The following is a 24930-nucleotide window of genomic DNA, read 5'->3' as shown; positions in this document are numbered from 1 at the left end:
TAGGCTACATTTCTGGAGTGGACGAGGGCTTTGTGTGAATCTTGCCCGTGGGTAGATAACTCACTGCTTGCATTCCATCCCTGGCTGTTCTATCTCCTTTCTGTGTGAAATCTTTACAGTGAGATTCTTTAACCCCGCGGTCCGCATGACATGGTTCAGTCCAGCCGCGCGATCCGAGCCTCGATGCATTGGGATTTTTCTCAGCTCCGACACCAAGTGAATCTCCTTTTAAAAACCGTCTGATAACTAACGTGCCTGCCAGAAAACCCCTGCGATGACAACCGCCTCGAACCGGGACGGAACGGGACTCGCCAGGAGGACAGAATGCACATGCAGCAGGCATAGTGGACCGAGGAAAGCGGACGGACTAGGGATCTTTGCGCTAATGAAGGTGGGAGTACAAGCGCACCACTGGAGCCGGGTTCTGTTCTTGTATATGGGGCTACTGGCTGCCTCGGTTGAGGGTAAGTTTCCCTGATGCTGCTGTACTGAAAAGCGAATGTGTTTTTGTAAAAGCTCTGTGGAGAAACGCAGTGTTTTTTCCGTTCCCCGTCAGAACGCAAAACGGACAATTTTGTCTCTTTTTATTCCAGCAAAAGTTATAATGTTGGTATGGTCATGCCGTTTATGTGACACAGCGGAACGCATAATATAAGGTTCAGCCATTCTGCGTGTTTTGGTGGACACGGGCACCATAGCCTATTTCATAACCTAATGTGTGTTTTTTCACGAAGGGACGGGGAAAGATAAAACTGTGTCATGGCCAGGCTTTAAGAACGGCGGTTGTTCAATGCAGGTCTTGATTCGATGGTGATACGTCGCATATTGGCATTAGCCTCGCTACCACAGTGAATCCGTTAGGTAGTCATGCGAGCTTGGGTTAAACGTCTGTATGTCGTGAATGTATGTGTTATGGGCGCTCAAAGCACCAACCAATAAATTCATCTATTTATTCAAGCCTGTTAGTTTATTGACGATGCGCTGTTTATATGCGCTTTGTATCTTTACGTGCTCAGCAGATAAACGAATGGGCTATACGCCGACGCGCCGCTCCTCAAATGCCCAAGTGCAATGAACACTTGAAACATTTTGTATAGATAGACCTGACAAGTCACAATGGTGTGTGTGTGTGTGTGTGTGTGTGTGTGTGTGTGTGTGTGTGTGTGCGTGCGTGCGCGCGCGCGTCTGTGTGTGTGTGTGTGGTGGGGGGTGCGGGGGATAAGATACTAGTATTTTTTTCTTATTTCTTTTTTTACAACGATTATTCACCTTTTTAATAAATGGCCTGGGAATCTATGGCATTCAACAGTTTACATAACAGCGCCAATCAGATGTAAACGACATAGGTTACTCTTTTATATAGGCTACTCTCTGATGTACTTAAATTGTCAATATATTGGCACTTCAGATGCTAAATTGAATACATTAACATATTGTCAGAGCTTTATTCTTGAAAAAAAGCAAAAAAGCTTTTGATAGCCATGGCGGGAGTGTATCGAATCTAAAGATGTGTCATCGTTAACAGGTTGTCTGGAAAATGGCAACAGTTTTTATTTTATTTTTGTATCACTACTTTGGTTTAATACAATACAGAATAGTGACTATATTTAGAGGGAGCCAACGATACGGTGACTACATTGGAAGTTCAAATAGTCAGTCAGATTTGCCGGATCTCCAAGGAGTTATAATAGTTACAACACACTCACGTTATAACACATACCCGATGAATGATGGAATTTGACTATAACTCAAACACCGGCGACCGCACGTCGCCCATTGTTAATTAAACACTAACCATATTCTATGTGCCCAACACGTCCGTCCAGTGACGTTTTGAGTTTGCCACCTGATGGGGGTCTAAGGGAACCTATACACTGTAATGGTATTGCACAGTAGATCTTTGTTAGCATGTGTTGAACCTAAATACCCTTATCCAAGATCAGTTTATCCCCCATGGCAAAATTACCCTTAGATCCGGACCAATTCCATCCCACTACTGAATACACACAGGTTAGCGCATCTTTTGGACCAGCCGCATTTGAAGTCAGACCTCGGCGCTATAGTTTTCCACCATTAAAACGAAAAGGCAGAATTACAGATTCATAACTCATCATTCACACAAACACACCACGTATTTTGAGTTATTTTTCAATGTATGATTCTCATGAGACACCTGTCTCATGAGAGACTTTACTGCATGAATCAGATCCAAATTCAAATCGTGTTCAGATTTCCGGGAGCGTCCCACAGTGCTATACCTCTCCCTCTGTGCAGCCACCAGCAGTTGCCCTGTCCTCCCATTGAGCGGCACCAGAGCTTCACTCTAGTGCAGAGAAAAGACGTGGGTTCGCAGCTGCTCACTGCCCACGTAGGCTATATCCTCGATTTAGATAACGGACAGGAGGAGAAACTAGCGAATGCTGGTCGTCGTTTAGCCTAAATATAGACTTTGTTGTGCGGTTGTAGGCATATCCGTCAAAGAATAGCCCACGCATTTATTTGTCATGAAACATAAGGGGATGACGTGTCCTGCCGATCAGATCTAAATCTTGCGGCGTTAACTCGGCGGAACCTGGGCCCCAGCTTGCTGGTATTAGATCACCTTTAAACTAGAGCATGAGACAATCACCCAATATGTCCGCATTCACAAGGATCACGTTTCATCGTGTCCCGCTCGTCTGAATTTACCGCAACCGTCTCTCGTTAATCAAGCGCATCTTTTATTTATGTCCTAAAGTTGCGGTGTCAGTGTGTGTCCATGATGTAACTTGGTGTAATGTCGGAGTCTAGTGGGATACGCTAGTAAAGCTCTGCTTCTTTTCATCTTTTCTTCGTTTGGTTTCACACAGCCACCCGATGTCAAAGTCCCCTTACCGTGTTTGTGTGTGTGTGTGTGTGTGTGTGTGTGTGTGTGTGTGTGTGTGTGTGTGTGTGTGTGTTTGTGTTCGTGCGTTTGCCCACAACCGAGGCAGTTCATTGCCCACACTCAGTCCTTGGAGACACGACTATCCAGTACGAGACGGCGTTTGAAATGGGTAGATATTTTCAGCCCAGAAAGCGCGCCTCTGCCAGCATTGACGCACCTGTAGGCTACACGGTGACATGACGCACCGAAGTACGTCTTATTCAGATTTACATATTAACATTGTAATCCTGTATTCAGGACAATTTATATTCGATAAGTTTCTACTGTATTTCCTGCAACAGCGATCTTCGGGTTGTACGAGGCGTTTCTGTATTCACCTGCCACTGCCAGTAGCCTAGTGTACTATCGTGTATAGGTACACGTTTTAAGTAAGAGACCAGTCTGATTTATCGACAACTTTGACGCGCCAGAGTGATGTTTCAGGACCTTGGAGAGAGATCGCCGCAGCGCTTGGTTGCCGAGCACACAGCTGCGGTCCGCGTCAGCACCATGGACAGCTCCCTCCCTGGCTCCCTTCCTCCAGCCAGCGTCGTTAGCACAGCTGTACATGCACAAAATCAAACCAAAGCACACTCTGGCGGGCTCAAAAGGGGCAGTGTGTGAAGTGGTAGAACTGGGATGCAGGCTTTTAGGCCCTTCTGTGATCTCACCGTCTCTGTGCCTTGATGTGTAATATCTTAGTTTCTCTCCTGTTTGTCATTTATTCTGACAGATCATCCGCTGCCTTCTTTCTCTATCTGTCTCCCATACTCCCTCATATCCTTTATGGCCCTTATTATTTATCTCTGTAGTGCATCTTAATCTTTTCCATTTCTGTGGAGTGGCTCTCTGGTGCCCCAGCTCTGTCTTGATAATCATTGGAAAAAGAAAACCCAGAATAGGCTCTATATTTTTTTATTCACAGCAGAACAGTAATAGAATGCTAAACAGATGCATGTGCTGCAATGGTCTTCCATGAGACTACAGTTGGTTTTCTCTGAGATGCCGCTAGAGTGTGGAGACAGAGAGAGAGAGAGAGAGAGAGAGAGAGAGAGAGAGAGAGACAGAGAGAGAGAGAGAGAGAGAGAGAGAGGGTGGTGGAGGAGGAGGAGATATGGTGAAAGATTGAGAGGAAGAGAGGGGAAATAAGAGAGAATTCAAGGAAAGAGGGATGAGTACACACAAACAGACTGATAATCTCTGCCTTGTCTCTATTTCTGTAGTGTTTTGTGCTGCTGAGATCTTTTCTCTGTAGTAAATGATCTGTTTGGAGCCTCATCTCCTTATCAGCCATCAACCAGGCTCCTCTTTTAGCACACTGAGCAGAGCTAACAGGCTGTTAAGGGTGTGTGTGTGTGTGTGTGTGTGTGTGTGTGTGTGCCTGCGTGCATTATGGGAGAGTGTGAGTGGGCCAATTGCCACCTTCCTCCTCACTAGGATGATAATTAGGCTCAAATGTTGACAGACATCAAATTATTTCAGAGGTCCATTGAGGCAGATGCCTATATGTGTGTGTGTGTGTGTGTGTGCGCGTGCATGCGTGTGTGCTTGCGTGCATCCGTGTGTGTGTTTGTGTGTGCGTGTTTGCGTGTGTGTGTGTATTTTGATGGTGCATGTGGTCCTTCCTTATGAGTTCCCTCATTCACACACCCATGACGTCTCTCCTTCTTTCCTTTTTTTTCCTGCCTCTCCTCCATCCTCCCTTCTTCTTTCTCACTGGTGGTTCACACTGTCACCTGTCTCTGAGCATTGCAGGCACACACACACACACACACACACACACACACACACGCATGCAGACACACACACACACACACACACACACACACACACACACACACACACACACACACACACGCACGACTCTGCCAACAATGCCTCAGGTGTTTATCAAAGAGATTCGAGTAAACATTCTATGCTGCCTAATAAACAAACCTTCCTATTTTGCCCTCTGTAATTACAATAATAATGTTGCAGAGCACTTGGCACAGTGAATCCTGGCTCAGCCATATTAGCCTTTTCTCACCGTCCCCGCGCCTCTGACACAACGCTTGTTATACTAACGCAGCCACACGGAGGGTGAGACCCAACATCATTTGATTCCATTGTCATTGGAATCGAACTCGGAATCAAGGGAGATGAAATCCTGTTGAGCCCGAGGAAGCTCCTCCATCACCGTCACGCTGTTTCCATTTCCATCCTGGCGTTGTTTACCGAAGCTAGCTAGTTAGCTCGACGTGAGCAATGGAGATGGCACACTGTCTCCTCGAAGCTTATGTATGTTTTTTAGAGTCAGTAAAGTGGAAGTATGCCGGCTTTGCCAGAGAGAGAGACAGAGAGAGAGAGACTATGGTCATATTGTTCTGTAACCAGGCATACGCAGTCAAGGGCTACTTGCTACAGGATACCGGTGCATACTATACCTGTAACACATGATAGAAGTACGGGTTTGTCTGATATCCTCTTCCATAGATACTGGAATTCATATATCTTCTCTTCATCAGGCAGGCAATCTATTTTCTCTTTGACCATTTAAAAGGCCCTTCTGAGATGGGCAGGAGAGATTTCCAGTCTGGGCCGTATAGATTGCCAGGGCTGGGTATACTTTAGAACACTGATTTACTCTTCACTTATCACAGATCATAGATCCTTACAGATTAGATCATTGAGGTAATGCAGTTAGTCCCCCTCCACCTCTGCTGCATACCTCTCTGTCTAGGCCTGCTCTGGGCCATCCATCATGAGAGGATTGATGGGATGGAGGGGTTCTGTTGGGTCCAAGAAGGGGAAGGCATGGCGTGGATGCTAAATTGTACCCCCGTTGTATCTTGTATGTTGTCTTGTGTACTTATTGTGTGTGTGTGTGTGTGTGTGTGTGTGCGTGCGTGCGCGCACGATTTGGTGCGCTGTCAAAAAGAGTTCTAATAGGCTGGCCAACTCTGAAGGAGTAACTGCTGAGGTTAAAGTTCAAAGGTCTCCATGGAGAATGTAGGGTTAAATGTCCTTGATGATATGGCCTTCACTCTTCGTCACTGAGGGTAGTCGTCCATGGCGATCACTCTCAGTGACAGATTGGTTCCCCCTGGAGGAGAACAGTTTTTTTAGAAAATCGCACGCATGCACTCACTCACTCACTCAGTCAGTCACTCACACACACACACACACACACACACACACACACACACACACACACACACACACACACACACACACACACACACACACACACACACACACACACACACACAGACACACACACACACAGATAGATCAATCAATAGTACTCTCTAGGATGTGCATTAATGCTTCAATTATTCGATTACCAAGGTGTTATTGATCATTCCTCTCATTCTCAGACTGGAGACTGAAGAAGTGGAACTGAAAAAGGAGCTGTGTGTTTATCATAAAAAGTCAGACACTCCTGACTCTAAAATATCAGGAGAGATTTGAGATAAGATAAATCTTTTCAAACTCAATGGTGAAGGGAACACAGCCTGCACTCTAGCAGTTTATTAACGAAATACAAAATGGACTCACACTAGTACCTCACATATTCCTGTGGAGCACTAGGGAAACCAGAGAAACAGAAACTGACTCAAGTGTGTGAATGTGTTAACGTGATAATGTGTTTGCACACGCACGCACACACACACACACACACACACACACACACACACACACACACACACACACACACACACACACACACACACACACACATACCCCCCCCCCCCCCACACACACACACACACACACCCCCCCCACCCACACACCAGATAGGAGCCAGCTGCGATTTCTTTGGGTTTGAATGGGCAATGTACCATTGAAGCTATTTCCTTGTGGGCTGTTGTGTGTGGGATGTATTCACCAGGGGAGACAGTAGTACCATCACTAGCATGAGGAGCACTAGCGCTAGAGGAAGGAAGAGGACGAGTGGGAGAACAAGTATGATGTGGAGGAGGAGGAGGAGGAGGAGGAGGAGTGGGAGGAGTGGGAGGAGTGGGATGGGGTTGAAAGAGGAATGACAGAAAGATGAGTAAGAAGAGGAGGAATGATGGTGAGAAAGAGAGATGACTGGCTAGGCGGAATAAGCGGTGTTGTCAGTTGTCCTAAGCAGAGTGTATATGCTGAGAGGAGCCCCAGATAAAGGCCTATTGGACATGCTGGGGTGAACATGACCATTGGCCGGGCCTGATAATGGTGGTGGTTAAATATGACCCAGCTGGCTGGCGCCGGCTCTTCCTCCCTGAGTGAGAGAACACATAGCCCATTGTGCCTGTGTGTGTGTGTGTGTGTGTGTGTGTGTGTGTGTGTGCTTGTGTGTGCGTGTGCGTGTGCGTGTGTGTATGTGTGTGTGTGTGTGTGTGTGTGTGTGTATGCACAAGTGTGTCTGTGCGTGGGTGCGTTTGCGTGTGTGTGTGTGTGTGTCTGTGTGCCTATGTGTGTCTAAGCAGAGTAATGAACCGTCCACTGAGACATTCCCTCATCAAACAGTGGTGTGTGTCTCTGTGTCTTCTTGTCCATTTATCAGTGTGTGTCTCTCTCTGTGTGTGTCCGTCGCCTGTGCGTGGGTGTTTCATCATACGCGTACGGCTGTAACATTGTTATGTAATGTGGTGCCATGTCTCAGGCTCTGTTGGGGATCAGTGTGTGTTCATGTTTTGTTATGTGTTATATTGCCATTGGCGTCAACAACTCCTTACATCCCAGATGAATGTTACGGATGGGGTCGCACTTCCCAGTGTGAACCCTAGGTGTCTCCCTCCTGCCTCCAACTGTGCCCCCTCACTCTCTCACTCACTCACTCACTCACTCACTCACTCATTATGGACTTATTACCTGCACCTGTGTTTGATTGTCACCTATGCTTTATATGCCCTTAACTCCCCGCTCAATCTTCAGAGTGTGTGCCCCGTTTGTAAGTAAAGACATTTTTTATTTCGTACCGCTGCCTTTCATCTGCCTCTTTATATGCACCGCACCTGGGTTTGCTCATCCAACACAAAACCTTACAGAAGACTGAGCCAAAAATAGACCCAGCGGTTGCGGAGCAATATCGCCTCGTAGTAGCAGCGCAGGACGCAGTTCTCAACCGTCATGAGCAAAGCCTGCAGACGATCTCCGATGCCCTACGCCAGCTGACCGTCACAGTCCAACGCCTGTCGATCACACAGCAAACCCCAGCCCAGGCGGGTAGTGCAGCAGAGGGTAGCGCAGCAGAGGGTCCTGCAGAGGCTTCTTCAACTCCTCCGGCGGTGTCTCGTGAGCCTCGATGACCACCTCCCGAGCGATACAATGGACGACCAGAGGGCTGCTGGGAGTTCCTTACCCAGTGCCCCATGGTGTTCAGCCTTCAACCTTCCTCCTTCCCCACTGAACAAGCCCGGGTGGCGTATATATCATCACGACGGGTCGAGCCCTGACCTGGGCCATCGCAGAGTGGGAAAAGCACACCCTGGCCTCTTCCACCTCCCTCCAGTTCACGCAGGAGCTGCGGAAGGTATTTGACATGTTCCGGGTGGTGTCAGGACACGAGGCAGGGAGACAACTCACGGCGTGCCAGCAAGGGAACCAGGCGGTGGGCGGACTACTCGGTTCGGTTCTGGATGTTAGCGAGGGAGGCCGGATGGGAGGTGAACGCACTGGTCGTCTTATTTGCTCAGGGACTCTAAGGGGGTATTAAGGATGAGCTCGCCCTCAGGGGGTCACCCTGAGTCATCGGACGCTCTCGTCGACCTGATTACCGACAACCGACGACGGATGCACGAGAGGAGGTCGACTCTCGGCGCGCCATCCCGTATCGTACCCAGCCCGGGATCTACCCGGGAACTACCCCCAGGAGAGCCCATGCAGTTGGGAGTGATGCGTCTCTCCTGAGAGGAGAGGCAACGTCATTGTTGAGCCGCCTTCTCAGTGTGTGCACGCAACAAGAGCTCATGCCAACCCTCGGCTGGGGTCCTCCGACTCCTCCCCTTGATTTCATTTCTGCTGATGGCTTCACTGCCATTCTGGTCGCGCTAGACCGTTTTTCTAAAGCAGCCCACTTCGTCCCCCTCCCCAAACTCCCGTCTGCCCGGGAGACGGCTAAGCTGGTGGCGCAGCACGTTTTTCAGGTCCACCGCCTCCCCCCGGACGTGGTGTCCGATTGGGGCCCTCAGTTCTCCCGGTTCTGGAAGGCGTTCACCACTTGCCTCGGCGCCTCCATCAGCCTGTCTTCCGGCTCCCACCCCCAGTCGAACGGGCAGACGGAGCGGATGAACCAGGACCTGGAGGGGACGCTGAGGTGCTACGCCTCCAGCGACCCTGCCTCATGGAGTCAGCGACTGGCTTGGGCGGAATGTGCACACAACACCCTTCTCTGCTCATCCACTGGGCTGTCTCCCTTCTCTGCTCATCCACTGGGCTGTCTGTCTCCCTTCTCTGCTCATCCACTGGGCTCTCTGTCTCCCTTCTCTGCTCATCCACTGGGCTGTCTCCCTTCTCTGCCCATCCACTGGACTGTCTGTCTCCCTTCTCTGCCCATCCACTGGGCTGTCTGTCTCCCTTCTCTGCTCATCCACTGGGCTGTCTCCCTTCTCTGCCCATCCACTGGGCTGTCTGTCTCCCTTCTCTGCCCATCCACTGGGCTGTCTGTCTCCCTTCTCTGCTCATCCACTGGGCTGTCTCCCTTCTCTGCTCATCCACTGGGCTGTCTCCCTTCTCTGCTCATCCACTGGGCTGTCTCCCTTCCAGTGCCGGTATGACTACCAGCCTCCTCTGTTCCATTAGCAAGAGAAGGAGGCGGAGGTCCCGTCTGTCCAGGCCCACATCATTCGCTCTCCAGCGGGCCTCGGTCCGGGCTCAACTCTTTTTCTTATGGTGACTGATGGGTAGATGATTCACTTACCGAAACAAATGTATTTGTTGCAAGTCGCTTTGGATAATGGTGTCTGCTGAATGCCATTCATTTAACATCAGGCCGACCGCAGGCGTCGTCCTGCTCCGGTCTTTCGTCCTGGACAGAGGGTGTGGCTCTCTACACGGGATCTTCCCCCCCCATGTCGAGTCCCGGAAGCTGTCCCTTTAAGATCATCCGTCTGGTCAACCTAGTGGCCTACCGGTTGCAGCTTCACTCACTCACTCATTATGGACTTATTACCTGCACCTGTGTTCTTTGTCACCTATGCTTTATATGCCCCTCCCTCCTGGTCAGTCTTCACAGTGTGGGCACCATTTGTATGTGAGAACAGTAAGCCTTTGATATTTATGAATTCGAGTTAAGAGACGTAGTTCTCTTTCTTTATTTTTTGAGTTAAGTCCGTTTTCTTATCTACCGTTTCTATTTTGAAGACTTTGCTTTCTCCCACTTTGTTTCCGTGTAAGTTTGTGTTTGTATCCTGGGTTATCAAGAATTATCCTTTTTTTCAAGTAAAGAAACTTTTATTTCGTATCGCTGCCTTTCTGGGTCCGCTCATCCAACACAACACCTTCCAGATGACCTTTTGAAATGTTGGTGCTTTCATGCGAAGTTTCATTGTGGTTCCAAGGAATATGTCTATTTGTATTTGTGCTGTAAGCATATTTCTCTCTCTTACTGTGTGTGTATGTGTGTGTGTGTGTGTGTCTGTGTGTGCGTGTGTGCATGTGTGCATGTGTGCATGTGCGTGTGTGTCTCTCTCTCCCTCTGTCTCTCTCTCTCTCTCTCCCTCCCTCTCTCACTGTCTATCCATCTCTCTCTCTCCATCTCCCTCCCCATCTTTCTCTCTCTCTGTCCTCCTCTTTGTGTGCTTTATTAACCACTCAGTCCCTTGGAAACAACAGGCATTGACTCTAAGTGATAGGAGGCCAATCGGCAGGCCTTTCCACTGCATTGGGCTTGGCTGTAATGGCCGCCCTGCCTGGGCATTAGCCTAATGTATGGAGCTGCGCAGGAAAGCTGAGCTCACCGATTTCCATTTTAATGGCGGCCATCTTGAGGTTAATTCAGATATGATGCGGTCCAGGCAACGTATAAGCTGACACGCAGAGAGACAAATAGTGGTGCTACGAGATATATGGAGCGGAAGAGGGTTTTCATCATCCATTTTGCGGCCCCGCCTTGTTGTGTAGTGTTGAGGCGTTTGAAGTTTTTGAATTGCCAAGGAAGGAAGGGGGAAGACCGTGGGAGGCTTTGTTGCTGCATATGTGCTGTGAGATTGTGGAAGCGAGCCTTAAGGGAGGGTATCAGTAGGTTCAATGCGGAGAGTGAATGACGCCTCTTTATACAGTTTTGACTGGCTCTGTTGAGAGTTCCCTCAGTCGGTGTTTATTTTTGTTTTGTGTTTTGTTGTTTGCTCGCAACTGCTGCCGCTGCACGCTGACCGTTATGGAACGTAGGTTTGAGTCTCCCCTCGAGCTCGTTTTCAAAGACCAGAGACAGCGTTTTGAGCTGGTTCTGTAGCGAGTGGGTTTACTTTGTGTCGGAATCAGCGGAGGCTGGTGGAGGGACCATTTCTCATTCCATTCCGTTTACAATGAGAGCCGCCTCCGATTTCGACCTCCACCAGCTTCCCCTGATGTGCGCCTCCCATGTATCATGTCCATAGGCCTTGTCATTGTGTGCTATAGCATTTGTACACTGTCTTTCAGTGTACTGTGTTATTGCTGTAAGCGTTCTCGCAGAAGTAATATTCCCACAGTAGTATTTACATAGACATTTCCACAATCAATTACATGATTTCTTTTCACAGCGTGCTACGATAACATTTCATATTGACTTTTGGCTACAGCCGCACAACTTTCTCACAAAGCACAATTGTGTTTTTACAGCTTTCTCTTCCTCAATGGCTAGAGTCAATGGTCATTAACTCATTGAATGGTCAAAGAAATGGCAACACAATTAAAAATAACCTGCATTTAATGTGCAACTACTCTGTTTGATTCACCGTGTATGTGTACAAGGGTTATGCAAAGGTCACATATGTCCTTTCATAAAGACAATCTTCCTTCTCTTTTGTATAAAGCCTGATTTCTTTGTCTGCGCGGACGAGGTCATGAGATTGGAATACAGAGATAAAGCAGAGGGGGAGATAGAGGGAGAGAAAGAGGAAGCGGAGGAGGGGTTTTAGCCTGGAAGGAAAGGAAGAATGAGATTTACACTCCCTTGTCTGTGCTTTTGTTTGGGTTGCTGTGTGAGAGTGGTGGGATTTGAAAGGATGGAGATGTAATTTTCCTCACTGAAAGCGTAGTGTGATTGTCATAGTCTCTATAGTGCTGCTCTGGATGCTAGGCCTGCTCGAGTCCAACACTAGACTCTCAGTCAAGGTGTCCCCGGGCTGTGGTTCTGGAAGGATCAGACACACACACACACACACACACACACACACACACACACACACACACACACACACACACACACACACACTCACTCAGGGATTTAGGGAGCCACTGAAACATCTCTGCAAATACACCTCCAGGATTCGCAAAGGGTGCAGATTTGGTGTTATCTCACTGTGAATGTCACACTGGGTGTTTTTGACCTCAGCAGGAAAAGGCAAAGAAAAAAAAAAGAAAAAAAAAAAACATCTCTCTCTCTCTCTCTCTCTTTTCTCTCTCTCCATCCCAACTCCTCTAAACTCTTCCCGCCTTCATATTGCTCATCCATTCTACCAGTTTTTTCCTTTTCCATCCTCGAAACCTTACTTCTTTTCTCCTTTGCCACTTAATCCTCTCTTTCCTGTTCCTCACTTCCTGTTCCTCATTTTCTCTCTCTCACCCCCCCCCCCTCTCTTTCTTTCTCTCTCACCCGACCTCTTTCTCTCTCTCTTTCTCTCTCTCTCTCTCTCTTCCTCTGAGGGATTGCTATACCACTAGAGTATACCACAGCGACCATCCATTTATCAAAGTGTCACAGCGCTCCACTGCAGCTCTGTATGTCCACTGTAAAACAACTGCCGAGGCAAAGCAAACATCAACGACACACACACAAACACACCCTCCCACACACACACACACACACACACACACACACACACACACACACAAACACACCCTCCCACACACACACATGCGCGCTCGCGAGCGGACAGACACACGCACACACACGCACACACACGCACACACACACACACACACACACACACACACACACACACACACACACACACACACACACACACACACACACACACACATATGCGGTGGTCCCTGCAGTCTATCCCAACAAGGTCACATCACTCCCTCTGCGAGTATTTAGCTGCATATGTCCCGGAGATGGGTTGTGCCAAATGCCAGCCGGATGATGGCGTCCACAGACAGGGGTCAGCAGCGGGCAGAGCAGCTTTACCCAACCGATTCACTCAACAACATCGCTGCAAAAGCAGTGCAAACTCAGAGTCATACGGGAATCAACTCATCTTGAATGAATGAATCAATGAATGAATCAATGAATGGAATGTTCATAGACGTCCACACGACAACAAGGCAAAGCTACATCGGCAGATCTATTGATCCCCCCCCCTATATCTATATGATCTCTCTGACTTTATATATGCTCATTGTCTCTCTCAAGCTGGTGCTAGCGCTTAGTGAATGTAATGTTTTGGAGGTGCTTCGGTAGCCCGTTGCCAGGTTGGTCATAAAACAGCATAAGCAGCAGTATGTTTATGGAGGCCTTTACTGCTGGCTGTTGGGTTCCTCTAGGATGGGGCCTACAGATTTACACTGGGCTGATCCAGAGAGGGTCACTGGAATCCACCAGCTAATTTCATAATGCATCCAGAGAGGAGGGAATTATGGGTGGAATAATTTAACCAAGCCAGAGTGGGGAAACTCACTTAATCAAAGGCTCAATGCGTCAGTGTGTGTGTGTGTGTGTGTGTGTGTGTGTGTGTGTGTGTGTGTGTGTGTGTGTGTGTGTGTGTGTGTGTGTGTGTGTGTGTGTGTGTGTGTGTGCGTGTGTGTGCGTGCGTGCGTGCTTGTTTATAGTATGCTCTAAAGGCAGGTTTTCACCTGTTTTTATGTCCTCTTTCACCTGTCACATGACTTTGTCTTCATGCAGTACAGTAGACGTTGCAGTTGATAGTTTAGATTGTTTGGCAGAGGTAGCCTTCAATACCATCAAAGATCTGCTGCAGAAAAACGTCTGAATCCAAATCGATGTTATTGATGTTGTAAAATAGTGTTTTAGGCTCATTGCGTTGATTTTTCAATGTATCTTTCAATTCAATGTTAACTTTATATCTTTGAGCGACAGAAAATGTAATCCGTTGCAGCCAAAAAACCCTCTAAAAGCACATCTTTTGATCCAAGAGTGTGTGGGCCTGGTTTGATTTGTAGAAGTACTTGTTTGGCCCAGGTACTAAAACAGTAGCCAGCAGCTTCTCTCTGGCTGACTATGGACTCTGTGATTTTACTATGAAATCTATTTGTTTTTTCAATTGATTCAATAGATACGAAAGACTACTCTGGGCATAGTACTATTGGTGCATTCCTCCTTTGGCAATCTGGTCATATCATTTCATATGACATAATGTGATTACATCTAGCTTTAGTTTTATCTGATACAGTTTATGTTGATTGAGCACATATTCATATACAGCAACAACAACAACAACAACAACAACAACTGAAGGATCCAACATGAAACTGGGGATTACACTCTTCATAAATTGTTTGGAGATGCATGGGTGTGGTCCACCCTGACCTTCAGCAAGCTCTTCCATATCAGCCGTCACGTACGGAATTGATTGGCGTCGGGCTGATGGAGGCTCTTAATGAAGGAGATGAGGTGAAGGTTATTGATGTGGCTCTGACTATGGTACTTAGCTAGTGGGGGTATACACAAAGTGCCTACCTGGGTGTTGGTATTGACTGGATTGAAATAGGGGACACTGCCCTCTGACTGGGCCCATCTAAAGGTCTAAATGATGGAGGAAGCAGAGAGCAGTGTACCAATACCCCCCCCTTCTCCTCCCCCTGTCTCCTCTCTCCTTTGTGACCACCCGTAGATGAAGAACCTGGAGAGGACGACAAGATGACAAGATGGCGAGAAGAAAGAAAGAGAGTAATGGCTGTTTATCCCATAGGAATGAATTTGAAGTGAACTGAAGTGTCCTGGGCTCAGGTGTGCACTCATAAAGGTCTCAGGTGTGCACTCATAAAGGTCTCTTTGAAGAGGTCAAGTACATAATAAAAACCAGTGAAAGGTTGAGGGTGCAGGCTTCTTTTCTGACAGACTCCCCTCAGGAGGGGATGGGTACACTCCTGTTAGACCAGCTATTATTCTCCCCAAAAGCGGAGAGCCAGACAGACAGCCATCCAACCGTGTTCTGGCCACCACCCCCCCCCCCCCCCTTATGTTCCTCCTACTCCTCCTCCCCTCCAACCCCTCCAACCCCATTTCTGTTGTGCCATGTTACTTTGTACAAAAGGCCAATATTGTTGTTTTGTTAATGTGCATGTGCGTGCTGGGAGTGTATTTTTCCGCCGCTGGCATCAACACCCAAGCGCGGCTCGCTCCAAAATCCTAAACGCCGGGCTCCATTACCGCTGTGAAAGGAACACAGGATTCCCCGCTGGCCACTGCTGGTCTTCCCTTGATAGAGTTGTAGGGGCATTTATGTACTGTGTAGGTTTTCATTTGGGGGGGGGGGGAATATTCAGATTGAAATACCATTTTAGGTCGCTTTTTTAATGCGGTCTGCTCTGTAGGAGTGTGACGTGTTTTGGAGAGAGAATTCCAAACTATACAGACCATTGGGATATAGGGATAGCAAGTGGGGGAAATGCAGACATATTTGGGAAGTTATTGCTTGTAAGAGTGGAATAAACATGTTTTTACATGGCTGTGAAGGTTTTTTTGTTATTTTCCCTAGCTTCAAGAAAGCATTGGTTTCTGTTAGACTTGGAAAGATTAATATTTACATTCCACAATGTCAATAATAAAGCCCCTAATTCTTATTCAGTTCCATAATGGTATCTTGGTTTAATTTACCGATGTTGTCAGCGACTACACACGCTCACATTATTATTTTGTGGCCGTTTGGTCGGTTTGTTTGTGTTTTGGAATAATGTGGGTTATGCAGATAACAGATGTCCTCCAATTATATCCTCCTAATTGCATTTTAATCAGACGGCATTGAAATTCAGGTCTGTAGCTGAACCAAATCATGGGAAAATCACAACAGGTGACGTATAAATAGGATTATGTACTCTTGCATTGTTTTCATTTTCGCTTTTTTCTTCCCACATTGTCTCTCTTTCTTCCTCTTTTTCCCTCCCCACTCTTAATCCAATCTGCATTGCACTTTATAAACTACTTAAGGAATAAGCAGTATTTTGAAGGAATATACATCCGAGCTAGGCTATGGTAATAGGCCTAATTGAGATTCATCATCACAGCATTTAAGGCCATAATTGTTGTTTTACGAGGCTACGGTATGTCCACATTTGATTATATTCCGTCCTTTTCCGTGTCTCATTTCTTCTTTCATGGCTTGGTCACCGGTAGATTGACAGGTGTGAGCCCATGTGTGGAGCTGCGTGGGAATTGACTATTCTCCCTGCAAATTAACTTTGACATTAACCTTGCCGTGTATCTGTGGCCGTGGATCTGAGGAGATCAGTATCACTACCTGAGGAGGCAGATAATCAGATGAGTGATGGATTAGCATCAGGATAGTAACACACGCACGCACGCACGCACGCACGCACGCACGCACGCACGCACGCACGCACGCACGCACGCACGCACGCACGCACGCACGCACGCAACACACGCATACACACACACATACACACAAACCAGAGAGAGAGAGAGAGAAAGAGAGAGAGAGAGAGAGAGAGAGAGAGAGAGAGAATAAATGAAGTAAAATGGAGGAAATCATTGCACATCATAGATTTATTGAGGTCAGAAAATGGACAATTGATTAAAAGTCTTGGCAATGCTCCGATCAGTCTAGGACAAGTAATTTTGCCCGCAACTCTTTTTCCCTACTACCCTCCTACTACTGATGGATTGCGGCACACACGGTTATTAAAATTTCAGATTGAGTACAATATTTTACGAGTGGCCGTGCAAAACAGGAGCACAAATATGCAAAAGAGGAGCACAATTAATGCGGTTGTGTGTGTGTGTGTGTGTGTGTGTGTGTGTGTGTGTGTGTGTGTGTGTGTGTGTGTGTGTGTGTGTGTGGGGGGGGGGGTGGGTGGGTGGGTGTGTGTGTGGGGTCTGTGGGTATGTGTGTGAGAGGGGCCTTAGGCAAAGAATAATAAAAATTACCCGCATTAATAACCAACCCAAGGTGGCATATCATCACTGTACCCCCTTGCTTCGTAGTTCCTTCTCCCCTTTCCTTTCCTTTCCTTTCCTTTCCTTTCCTTTCCTTTCCTTTCCTTTCCTTTCCTTTCCTTTCCTTTCCTTTCCTTACTTTTCCTCTCTACCCTGGCCAGTGTTACTGTGGGAACAGATTATTGAGAGTTGATGGAGTGAGTGTGACGATGGAGGTGGGAGGGCTGGTGATTAGTACCTGAATGATGACTGATGCTACGGAGGTGGTAATGGGAATTGAGCTTGTGTTTGGTATTGCGTGTGGGTGTGTGTGTGTGTGTGTGTGCATGTGTGTGTGTGCAGGTGTGCGTGTGTGTGTGTGTGTGTGTGTGTGTGTGGTGTATGCGGCGGTGGGTGTGTGTATGTGTGTGAGTTTGTGTTTGTGTGCCTGAATCTGTTGGAGTGTCTAATTATGTCTCTTGTGACTCAATCAGTGCACTGTTAACCCCATTCTCTCTCTCCCCTCCCTTTTTTCCCCCTGCCCCCTCCTCCAGCTCAGAGCAACTGCACTTACACACTAAACCCTCCCAATGGGACCATAGAGAGTCCTGGATACCCCTATGGGTACCCGAACTACGCCAACTGTACGTGGGTGATTGTGGCGGCGGAACACAACCGGATACAGCTGGTGTTCCAAGGATTCGCCCTGGAGGAAGACTTTGACCTCCTGTCTGTCTACGATGGGCCGCCCAGCCCTGGGAACCTACGCACACGGTAAGACCCCCCCAAACCACAAAACACAGAACCATATGCAGTATATATATATATATCATATACATACACACAGAGAAAAATACATTAAAAACAAGATGATAAGCCAGTGAGTGTATTAAGTATTAATGTACATGCATTAATAAGTGTAGTTGCTGCATGGCAGTGTGCCATTGAATGTTAGTTTAGTATTGTAAAGGAGGGAACAGCCAGAGATGAGCTTGAGCTAGCATCCCTGGCGTTGCTAAGTAAGCATGCTACCTCCTGTCTCATAAAAGCCCAAAACCTCTTGGCATCATCCATCACATGCTCTCCTACAGAGTGGCGACAGAAGGAATGAATTATATCTGCTTAATGGGTCTTATCTAAAAGATATAGCTGCATCAAAGCCTTTCATGCTGTTGGCACGGAAACGCTGGTGTCTTTGTGAGAAGGCTAGCCGATCGTTAAATGCACATACTGTAATGGCACAGGCCAGAGAATGTAGCACTCTCTTCATGACGAGTAACAAAAGGCTGATAGGCTTTTGTTTTTGAGATACCCTTTTGAGGCTTGCTATATCCTCAATGTTCCATCTCCCCCCCCATCCCTCCCTTTGTGCCAGGGGCACCCAAGCTTCCTCTGCCTCTAAAAATAAATGACAGAGTGCAAGAAAATCCATTATGTCTACATACAGTGTCCGTCTTACATTCTCTCTCTCTCTCTCTCTTTCCTGTTTGCACCTCGGCTTGCTCAGACAGGACTGAGACACCATTATATTATCTTATTACACTTTGAAAGAGACAGAGAGAGAGAGAGAGAGAGAGATAGAGAGAGAGATAGAGAGAGAGAGAGAGAGAGAGAGAGAGAGAGAGAGAGAGAGAGAGAGAGAGGGTGAGAGACAGGGGTTGGGAAGAGAGAGAAGGAGAGGTAGAGAGAGAGAGAGAGAGAGAGAGAGAGAGAGAGAGAGAGAGAGAGAGAGAGGGATCAGGTCTGTAATAGATTCAAGTTGTTGTGTGTGGAACACAAAGCCCATGTAGAACGATGTGGTAGGGGAGGTTTGGCCTTCTCTGCCTTTCAAAGGGGACATTTTGTAAAGCGAGCTCTCATGTTTATCTGTCTGTGAGCAGCATACTGGGAGGGTATAAGTAGAAAGTTATTATGAGTCATGGTAAACTAGAAGAGGCTGACTCATCGTGTTCCTAGCTAATTCATATTTGTCTGAGTGAGTTTGACGGCATTTCATTAACCTACTGACCCCTGTCAGCACTTCTCATGCTGCCAAAGACAGAGAGATGAATAAAGAAAGATGGAATCAAAATGTAATTATTCCAGATTTATAAATGTGTACAACAAGGAGATTGACAGGTTTTTTGGTTTTGGAGTTGATTTTTCTGAAGCGGGACAGCCATGGGTGTGAGGTGTTTTATGTATTTCTTTTACAATTTTATACTTTCAGGGCTGGTTACCCAGACACAGGTTAAGCCTAATCCTAGACCAAAAAACATCTTCAATGGGGATTTTCCATTGAAAGTGTGATTTAGTCCAGGACTAAGATTAATCTGTGACTGGGAAGTGGCTCCTCTATGTTGTAACACTAGACATTTAAGAGGGATTATAATCACAGTCAAAGTACTCATGTTGACACAAAACCTTCTGAACTTCAAGACTTGAGAGATTGAGAAAGGAGCTGATTGATACGTGCTGAAGTGGTGGGATGGAGGAGTGGGGAGATGAGCTGGCGCTGTTGGAAGAGAAAGAGAGAGAAATAGCATTCTCAGGGACAGATTTTTTGTCTGAGGGGGAGATAAGCCCCAAATAAGTACTGGAGCGTGGTGTCAGGAGTGGCGTAAACCATACTGTCTCCTCAGAGCTCCAAGGATTTGGTCTGTGTGCTTGTGTGTTTGTGTGTTTGTGTGTTTGTGTTTGTGTGTGTGTGTGTGTGTGTGTGTGTTTTGTCTGTGTGTTTATATAGGGGAACTAGCTGTATCCATCTCCCTCCGCAATGTGTTGATTCTGCCATGGCAGGGTTTTTGGGGATTTATATAAACCACAAAATGAACTGCATATAAGACACAGAGTATTGTGAACTCTCCCTCATATAGCCCCCCCCCCCCCCCTTCCTCTCCATCTCCCTTCTTCCCTCTCACTCTATCTCTCCTCCCTTCTCCCTCTCCCTCTCCCCTCCTCTCTCTCTATCTCTCCTCCCTTCTCCCTCTCCCTCTCCCCTCCTCTCTCTCTATCTCTCCTCCCTTCTCCCTCTCCCCTCCTCTCTCTCTATCTCTCCTCCCTTCTCCCTCTCCCCTCCTCTCTCTCTATCTCTCCTCCCTTCTCCCTCTCCCCTCCTCTCTCTCTATCTCTTCTCCCTCTCCTTCTCCCCTCCTCTCTCTCTATCTCTCCTCCCTTCTCCCTCTCCCTCTCCCCTCCTCTCTCTCTATCTCTCCTCCCTTCTCCCTCTCCCTCTCCCTCTCCCCTCCTCTCTCTCTATCTCTCCTCCCTTCTCCCTCTCCCTCTCCCCTCCTCTCTCTCTCTCTCTCTCTCTATCTCTTCTCCCTCTCCCCTCCTCTCTCTCTGTCTCAGTGTGTACACAGCCATTGTGAGCTGAGTGAAAAGACCCCAGTAAACCCAGTGTGATTATCTCTGAGCAGTAGGCTGTCTGAGGGTTGTTGCCCCTGCTCTTTGTGCACAGTACAATGCTGCAACGTTGTTTGTTTTGCAAGTGTTTTTGGAGATGCTGTGTGTGTGTGTGTGTGTGTGTGTGTGTGTGTGTGTGTGTGTATATTTGAGAATGTTTTGGGAGAATTGTTGTGAAGACTACCCTGTATGCACTGTATGACTTAGTCCCTGCAACTGTTCTCTCTCTCTCTCTCTCTCTCTCTCTCTCTCTCTCTTCATCTCTCTCTACAGTACCCCCCCCCCCACCCCCGCCCCCGCCCTTCTTTATTTTTCCTCAACGTAAGGGTGTGTTTGTGTCTATGCCTATACAGTATGTGTGTGAGTGTGTGTGTGTCTTAGTTTGTGTGTGTACTGTAGTAGATGTCTGTCAATAGGTCTCTGTGCCATAAAGTGGTGGTGTCAGGGGGTCATGGTGAGTGTTACACACTACCCTGGGTAAACCTAGCTATGGTCGTATATCTTCTCTATGACAGGTCTCTCTAGCCATTAATCTCTCCCTGTAGGTACTTTGGATGATTACCAGTGTGTGTAATCATGGCTGTGCATGCCTCTGAATGTGTGTACACATTAATATGTCCATACCTGTTAATACATAGCTACAGAGCCTTCGGAAAGTATCCAGACCCCTTCACTTTTTCCACATTTTGTTGTGTTATAGACTCAATTTAAAATTGATTAAATGAAAAAAAAAATGCTATCAATCCACACACAATACACCAGAATGGCAAAGTGAAAACAGGTTTTTATAAAAAAAAAAAAATTACAATTTAAATACCTCATGTACATAAGTATTCAGACCATTTGCTATGACACTCTTAAAATGAGCTAAAATGTCATCAACAAATCACTCAGTAAGTTGAATTGATTCCTATGCAAATCAGAGACTCTATAAAAACAAAGATATTAATTCCAAAATTACATGCACTATTATCGTTGGATTAAGATGGACTCAATTCAACTTATTGAGTGATTTTTTTTTTTTGCAACACAACACAATGTGGAAAAAGGGGTCTCAATACTTTCCGAAGGCACTGTATGTATGTATGTATGTGGGTGTGTGTGTGTGTGTGTGTGCGCGCGTGTGGGCTTGTGTGTGTGCAGTGTACACACACACACACACACACACACACACACACACACACACACACACACACACACACGTCTAGATTTATGGTTCCTCCAAGTCTTGGCTGTTAATGGAGAGATTGCTACTTATCAGTGCTGGCTGTAACGACAGAACACTAAAAACAGGAGGAAGAGTGATAGTTTGTTTTTCACCCTCCCTCGCAGGAAAAGAGTGAGATGATGTTATGATTTATAATTGAAGCTCTAATGCAAGACAGAATTATGACTCTTGGGTCCTCCAGATTAGATAAATAATTAACTCGATGGCTCTGTGGCCATGGGGATTTATGTCATTCATGTTGTTTGTCACACATTTTAGGTAAACAGTTTTCAATGTCCCAAGTGCCATCCTCAGGTGATACATGGGCCACATCAAAGATGATCATTTATGAAATACCTCAATAGAAAAGTCTCAATATTGGTATAGGTGCCACTTCAGATTCTTTCATTCTACAGGTTTGTATTCTGGTTTGTTGATACAGAATCATCCAGACATATGCTAGTGCAGGACCTGTATTAATATTACCTATTTACATGCAAATGAAACAAACAATTACCAATAAACTTAAAGACAACAAAGACAGAAGAAACAAAGACCATGGATTAGAGCTAACATGTTTGGTTAGATAATCTTAGTCAGAGGTAATGTGGCTCTCAAACTCAGCCTTATGCCTGCCTGTCTGACATTTGTTTTTGGCTCATGGTGATCCACCACATATTTTTCCTCTGTTGATTTTGCTGTTTTCATCTCTGATTAGTGTCTCTTAAAGTTGATTCATTTTCTTCCTTCCTCTCCCACCCCCAGGAGATACTGAGAGCGTAACAGACTAATTAATCATGAGAACACGTTGTGGAGTGTGATAATGAATAAAATAGAACACACACACACACACACACACACACACACACACACACACACACACACACACACACGTACGCACACATGCACGCACGCACGCACGCACGCATCCATGCACACACACACACACACACACACACACACACACACACACACAAACACACACACACACACACACACACACACACACACACACTGTGATAGGGGATCTCTGTGTCTAAAGGATTTGCTTGCCATGTAATCAGGCACCTGTTGGAAGTGACTAGTTGCGCTCTTGAATTTCTGAGAGAGGTGGACAGCTGTAGGTTTCTGAAGGCAATCGGCTACAGTATATGGTGATTACTTGGGTTGAGACACCATGGGAGCAACACCATGCTGATACATTTCACACAAATTAGACGACCTCGAAGACAAAGTGGCCTATAAGAGAAAGTGGCTTTTATGCGGACTATTATTTAGCCCGCATAAAAGCCACCTGATATATAATTGACTAAACGACACACTCCACTCGACGACACATATAGGCCTTGTTGTTTTGTTTGAAGACCTAGTCCACTCATCTGTGCATATATACATATCATAGCTATAACCTACAGAGCTGATGGGACTACGTACACAAGGAATGGACAGAGAGAGATAGGGAGAGAGAATGACAGTGAGAATGCCAAAGAGGTTGGTAGAGAAAGGTTGGCAGAGAACAGATAGAGAGGGACAGATAGAGAGGGACAGATAGAGAGGGACAGATAGAGAGGGACAGATAGAGAGGGACAGATAGGGAGGGACAGATAGAGAGGGACAGATAGAGAGGGACAGATAGAGAGGGGCAGATAGAGAGGGGCAGGCGTGATTGCAGAAAGCAGGAGAGAGGGACACAGAGGGGAGACGGAGGGAGAGTGGTTTGCAGCAATCCAAAGAGAGGAACAGAGAGAAAGTAAATAGTTGTGCACTCCATCGGTCACTGTGTCCCTGTGTCCCTGTTGCCCTTTGTGTCTAATCAGATCTGCAGCCAAACCTTGTTTTGGACTTTATTAGAGAGAGGCTCTGCAGCAGCACGGGCGGGGAGCAAATGAGGAAAGGGGGAATACAAAAAAAAGAGATGTACATATAATGAAATTCAGGCTGCTGGAGGGGAGCCATCCGAGAGATTTGGAAGCCGGCTATACCATGTGCCTAATGGAGAACCGCAGTGTTGGCTGTCTAAAAGCATGTTTCCTCATTGAAACCCATGTTCAGCTTCCTACTCCATCTGGCCAAATATGATTTTACATTTTTTAGACTGAGGTTTATGTTTCTATTATTTCCTGATTGTACATTTAGTCTTGTCCCGGTGACCGATTATTTTTTCATATCGCCGAAATGATGATAGAAGGATATTCATTATGCCGCTACACGAAAATTCAAGGTGCGTGCATCAGAGTACGTGATTGAGCCTTGCTTGCTGATGCTGGGCTAACTGAACCATCCATGGCAAAACCATTGATAATTGGACTGAACAGAAAATCTGCGCATCCAAATTGTGTTGCTTCATCCGAGTTCATTTCTGAGTGAACATGAACGCATGATAGGTGAAAAAAATACTGTTTTGACAGTTTCAGAATGCAGTCTTATTGATCTGAACTACCAAGTTTTAGAACGTCTCCTGACGGCTGTTGAGGTCTCAATTCAGTCGAAACGGAGCTGCCACAGCAATTCTGTTGACAGTTAGGCTGACAGTTGGATTTGTCATGGCCATGCCTTCGTCATCCGTCTGGAGAAGTCCTGGTGGTTCTCACAAGATTACGGAAGCGTTCCCTGTACTTCCCCAATGACAACTCCCCTCTACTTTAGCGACGGACGACCCCTGCGTTGGTGTCACAGTTCTGCTTCTCCCGACCGGATGTCGATGATGAGTCATGATGATTCAACATGACAGTGCCCGTAAACACCATTTCCTGGCTTCACGGCGACAATCGTATCTCTAATAGAAATCCAGTGAATGATCCGTCCTTTCATCCAGTTATTATAGAATGTCAGTGCTCAGGCGCATGGGGCTGAATGTATTCTGAAGACGCTGCAGAGAGTCAAAACCCTGCAGTCCCTGTGCTCTGAGGGTGCGGAGGCTTTACCGCTCAAGGCATCAGTGGGAGAGTGGGAGGAGAGAGGGAGACAGAGGGAGAGAAAGAGAGCGGCTGAGGGGGGAAGAACACTCAAAAAGAGATGGCATAATAGGGGAGGGAGGGCTTGGAAAGGGAAAGGTAGATACTTGTGGAGAGAGAAGAGGAGGGAGGTAGAGTCAAGGGCTGTTTTCATGCGGTGGAGGCACATTCTAAGTCAATAGCGGAGCTGTTCTCCACTGATACAGATTAATTTGTGCACCTCCGCTCCCTCCTCGTCTTACTCTGCTCAAAA

The 24930-nt window shown here is 46.8% G+C and overlaps 1 protein-coding gene across 1 annotated transcript in view; it reads left to right on the top strand.

Moving 5' to 3' along the window:
• Positions 1 to 274: 274 nt before the first annotated feature.
• The window catches only part of csmd2 (CUB and Sushi multiple domains 2), a gene marked incomplete at both ends in the record, with an annotated part of 212746 nt that continues 188090 nt past the window's right edge, over positions 275 to 24930 (top strand). The window contains 2 exons of the mRNA XM_083680039.1: positions 275 to 464; positions 17687 to 17906. Coding sequence (XP_083536165.1) covers positions 275 to 464; positions 17687 to 17906 — 410 coding nt within the window. The remainder of the gene's footprint in view (positions 465 to 17686; positions 17907 to 24930) is intronic.

The sequence above is a fragment of the Argentina silus genome, assembly GCF_951799395.1.
Source record: "Argentina silus genome assembly, chromosome: 11".
NCBI lineage: Eukaryota > Metazoa > Chordata > Actinopteri > Argentiniformes > Argentinidae > Argentina > Argentina silus.
This window is presented reverse-complemented; position numbering and strand designations above follow the sequence as displayed.